Source organism: Phaenicophaeus curvirostris, chromosome 1, assembly GCF_032191515.1.
Source record: "Phaenicophaeus curvirostris isolate KB17595 chromosome 1, BPBGC_Pcur_1.0, whole genome shotgun sequence".
Classification (NCBI taxonomy): Eukaryota; Metazoa; Chordata; class Aves; order Cuculiformes; family Cuculidae; genus Phaenicophaeus; species Phaenicophaeus curvirostris.
This window is the reverse complement of record NC_091392.1, coordinates 36620001-36625000: the sequence shown is the minus strand read 5'-3', so window position 1 is coordinate 36625000 and position 5000 is coordinate 36620001. Positions and strand designations below refer to the sequence as shown.

The 5000-nt window shown below is 45.7% G+C and overlaps 1 protein-coding gene across 1 annotated transcript in view; it reads left to right on the top strand.

Annotated features, from left to right (window-relative positions):
• The window catches only part of LOC138717973 (circumsporozoite protein-like), a 31912-nt gene that overhangs the window by 24567 nt on the left and 2345 nt on the right, over positions 1 to 5000 (top strand). The window contains exon 5 of the mRNA XM_069852475.1: positions 1989 to 2384. Coding sequence (XP_069708576.1) covers positions 1989 to 2384 — 396 coding nt within the window. The remainder of the gene's footprint in view (positions 1 to 1988; positions 2385 to 5000) is intronic.

Sequence of the window (5000 nt, the reverse complement as noted above, 5' to 3'; positions counted from 1 at the left end):
GCCCTAACCCTTACCCTAAACCTAGACTTAGCTCTAACCCTAATCCTAACGCTAACAGTAACATTAAACCTAAAGCTAAACCCAGCCCCAACCACTAAACAAAGCCGAACCAAAACCCAAATCCAAACCCTAACCCAAATCCTAACCCTAACCCTAAGCCTAACCCTAGCCCTAACCTTAACTGTTATCCTAAACCTAGTCTTAGCCCTAACACTAAGCCTTACCCTAAACGTAACCCTAACACTTACACTATCCCTAAAAGAAAAGCAAAACGCAACCACAAACACTACACAACCCCTAACCGAAACCGTAATCCCAACCCTAACCTTAACCCTAACCCTAGCCCTAGCCCTAAGCCTTCCCCTAACCCTAGCCTTAGCCCTAACACTAACCCTGAGGCTAACACTAACACTAAACCTAAAGCTAAACCCAGCCGCAACCACTAAACGAAGCCTAACCAAAATCCTAATCCTAACCCTAACCCTAACCCTAACCCTAACCCTAACCCTAACCCTAACCCTAGCCCTAGCAGTAAACTTAACAGTTATCCTAACCCTAGCCTTTGACCTAACCCTAAGCCTTACCCAAAAGGTTACCCTAACACTAACACTAACACTAAAAGAAAAGTTAAACCCAAGCCCAACCACTACACAACGCCTAACCGAAACCGTAATGCTAACCCTAACCCTAACCCTAACCCTAACCCTAGCCCTAACCTTAACTGTTACCCTAACCCTAGTCTTAGCCCTAACCCTAAGCCTTACCCTAAACGTAAACCTAACACATACACTATCCCTAAAAGAAAAGCAAAACGCAACCACAAACACTACACAACCCGTAAACAAAACCGTAATCCCAAACCTAACCCTAACCCTAACCCTAGCCCTAGCCCTAAGCCTTCCCCTAACCCTAGCCTTAGCCCTAACACTAACCCTGAGGCTAACACTAACACTAAACCTAAAGCTAAACCCAGCACCAACCACTAAAAGAACCCTAACCCTAACCCTAACCCTAACCCTAGCCCTAGCCCTAGCCCTAGCCCTAACCCTTACCCTAATCCTAGCCTCAGCCCTAACCCTAATCCTAACTCTAAAACAAACACTAAACCTAAAGCTAAACCCAGCCCCAACCACTAAACAAAGCCTAACCAAAAACCTAATCCTAACTCTAAACCTAACCCTAACCCAAACCCTAGCCCTAACCTTAACTGTTATCCTAACCCTAGCCGTAGCCCTAACCCTAAGCCTTACCCTAAATGTAACCCTAACACTTACACTAACCCTAAAAGAAAAGCAAAACCCAACCCGAACCACTACACAACGCCTAAACGAAACCGTAAACCTAACCCTAACCCTAACCCTAAGCCTAATCCTAGTCCTAGCCCTAGCCCTAACCCTTACCCTTAACCTAGCCTTAGCTCTAACCCTAATCCTAACGCTAACAGTAACATTAAACCTAAAGCTAAACCCAGCCCCAACCACTAAACAAAGCCGAACCAAAACCAAATCCAAACCCTAACCAAAATCCTAACCCTAACCCTAACCCTAACCCTAACCCTAACCCTAGCCCTAACCTTAATTGTTATCCTAACCCTAGACTTAGCCCTAACCCTAAGCCTTACCCTAAACGTAACCCTAAAACTTACACTATCCCTAAAAGAAAAGCAAAACGCAACTACAAACACTACACAACCCCTAACCAAAACTGTAACCCTAACCCTAACCCTAACCCTAATCCTAGCCCTAGCCCGAGCCCTAAGCCTTCCCCTAACCCTAGCCTTAGCCCTAACACTAACCCTGAGGCTAACACTAACACTAAAACTAAAGCTAAACCCAGCCCCAACCACTAAACGAAGCCTAACCAAAACCCTAATCCTAACCCTAAACGTAACCCTAACCCTAAACCTAACCCTAACCCTAGCCCTAGCCCTAAACTTAACTGTTATCCTAACCCTAGCCTTTGACCTAACCCTAAGCCTTACCCTAAAGGTTACCCTAACACTAACACTAACACTAAAAGAAAAGCTAAACCCAAGCCCAACCACTACACAACGCCTAACCGAAACCGTAATCCTAACCCTAACCCTAACCCTAACCCTAACCCTAGCCCTAACCTTAACTGTTATCCTAACCCTAGTCTTAGCCCTAAACGTAAGCCTTACCCTAAACGTAACCCTAACACTTACACTATCCCTAAAAGAAAAGCAAAACGCAACCACAAACACTACACAACCCCTAACCAAAACCGTAATCCTAACGCTAACCCTAACCCTAACCCTAACCCTAACCCTAAGCCTAATCCTAGCACTAGCCCTAGCCCTAGCCCTAGCCCTAACCCTTACCCTAAACCTAGCCTTAGCTCTAACCCTAATCCTAACGCTAACAGTAACATTAAACCTAAAGCTAAACCCAGCCCCAACCACTAAAAAAAGCCGAACCAAAACCCAAATCCAAACCCTAACCCTAACCCTAGCCCTAACCTTAACTGTTACCCTAACCCTAGTCTTAGCCCTAACCCTAAGCCTTACCCTAAACGTAACCCTAACACTTACACTATCCCTAAAAGAAAAGCAAAGCCCAACCACAAACACTACACAACCCCTAACCAAAACCGTAATCCCAACCCTAACCCTAACCCTAACCCTAGCCCGAGCCCTAAGCCTTCCCCTAACCCTAGCCTTAGCCCTAACACTAACCCTGAGGCTAACACTAACACTAAACCTAAAGCTAAACTCAGTCCCAACCACTAAACGAAGACTAACCAAAATCCTAATCCTAACCCTAACCGTAACCCTAACCCTAACCCTAACCCTAACCCTAACCCTAGCCGTAGCCCTAGCCCTAAACTTAACTGTTATCCTAACCATAGCCTTTGACCTAACCCTAAGCCTTACCCTAAAGGTTACCCTAACACTAACACAAACACTAAAAGAAAAGCTAAACCCAAGCCAAACCACTACACAACGCCTAACCGAAACCGTAATCCTAACCCTAACCCTAACCCTAACCCTAACCCTAGCCCTAGCCCTAACCCTTACCCTAATCCTAGCCTTAGCCCTAACCCTAATCCTAACTCTAAAACAAACACTAAACCTAAAGCTAAACCCAGCCCCAACCACTAAACAAAGCCTAACCAAAAACCTAAACCTAACTCTAAACCTAACCCTAACCCAAACCCTAGCCCTAACCTTAACTCTTATCCTAACCCTAGCCGTAGCCCTAACCCTAAGCCTTACCCTAAATGTAACCCTAACACTTACACTAACCCTAAAAGAAAAGCAAAACCCAACCCGAACCACTACACAACGCCTAAACAAAACCGTAATCCTAACCCTAACCCTAACACTAATCCTAACCCTAACCCTAACCCTAAGCCTAATCCTAGCCCTAGCCCTAGCCCTAGCCCTAGCCCTAGCCCTAGCCCTAACCCTTACCCTAAACCTAGCCTTAGCTCTAACCCAAATCCTAACCCTAACCCTAACCCTAGCCCTAACCTTAACTGTTATCCTAACCCTAGTCTTAGCCCTAAACCTAAGCCTTACCCTAAACGTAACCCTAACACTTACAATATCCCTAAAAGAAAAGCAAAATGCAACCAAAAACACTACACAACCCCAAACCAAAACAGTAATCCCAACCCTAAACCTAACCCCAGCCCTAGCCCTAGCCCTAAGCCTTCCCCTAACCCTAGCCTTAGCCCTAACACTAACCCTGAGGCTAACACTAACACTAAACCTAAAGCTAAACCCAGCCCCAACCACTAAACGAAGCCTAACCAAAATCCTAATCCTAACCCTAACCGTAACCGTAACCCTAACCGTAACCCTAACCCTAACCCTAAACCTAGCCCTAGCCCTAATCCTTCCCCTAACCCTAGCCTTAGCCCTAACACTAACCCTGAGGCTAACACTAACACTAAACCTAAAGCTAAACCCAGCACCAACCACTAAAAGAACCCTAACCCTAACCCTAACCAAAACCCTAGCCCTAGCCCTAGCCCTAGCCCTAGCCCTAGCCCTAACCCTTACCCTAATCCTAGCCTCAGCCCTAACCCTAATCCTAACTCTAAAACAAACACTAAACCTAAAGCTAAACCCAGCCCCAACCACTAAACAAAGCCTAACCAAAAACCTAATCCTAACTCTAAACCTAACCCTAACCCAAACCCTAGCCCTAACCTTAACTGTTATCCTAACCCTAGCCGTAGCCCTAACCCTAAGCCTTACCCTAAATGTAACCCTAACACTTACACTAACCCTAAAAGTAAAGCAAAACCCAACCCGAACCACTACACAACGCCTAACCGAAACCGTAACCCTAACCCTAACCCTAAGCCTAATCCTAGCCCTAGCCCTAGCCCTAGCCCTAACCCTTACCCTAAACCTAGCCTTAGCTCTAACCCTAATCCTAACGCTAACAGTAACATTAAACCTAAAGCTAAACCCAGCCCCAACCACTAAACAAAGCCGAACCAAAACCCAAATCCAAACCCTAACCCAAATCCTAACCCTAACCCTAACCCTAACCCTAGCCCTAAACTTAACTGTTATCCTAACCCTAGTCTTAGCCCTAACCCTAAGCCTTACACTAAACGTAACCCTAACACTTACACTATCCCTAAAAGAAAAGCAAAACGCAACCACAAACACTACACAACCCCTAACCAAAACCGTAATCCCAACCCTAACCCTAACCCTAACCCTAACCCTAGCCCGAGCCCTAAGCCTTCCCCTAACCCTAGCCTTAGCCCTAACACTAACCCTGAGGCTAACACTAACACTAAACCTAAAGCTAAACACAGCCCCAACTACTAAACGAAGCCTAACCAAAATCCAAATCCTAACCCTAAGCGTAACCGTAACCGTAACCCTTACCCTAACCCTAACCCTAGCCCTAGCCCTAGCCCTAAGCTTAACTGTTATCCTAACCCTAGCATTTGACCTAAACCTAAGCCTTACCCTAAAGTTTACCCTAACACTAACACTAAAAGAAAAGTTAAAC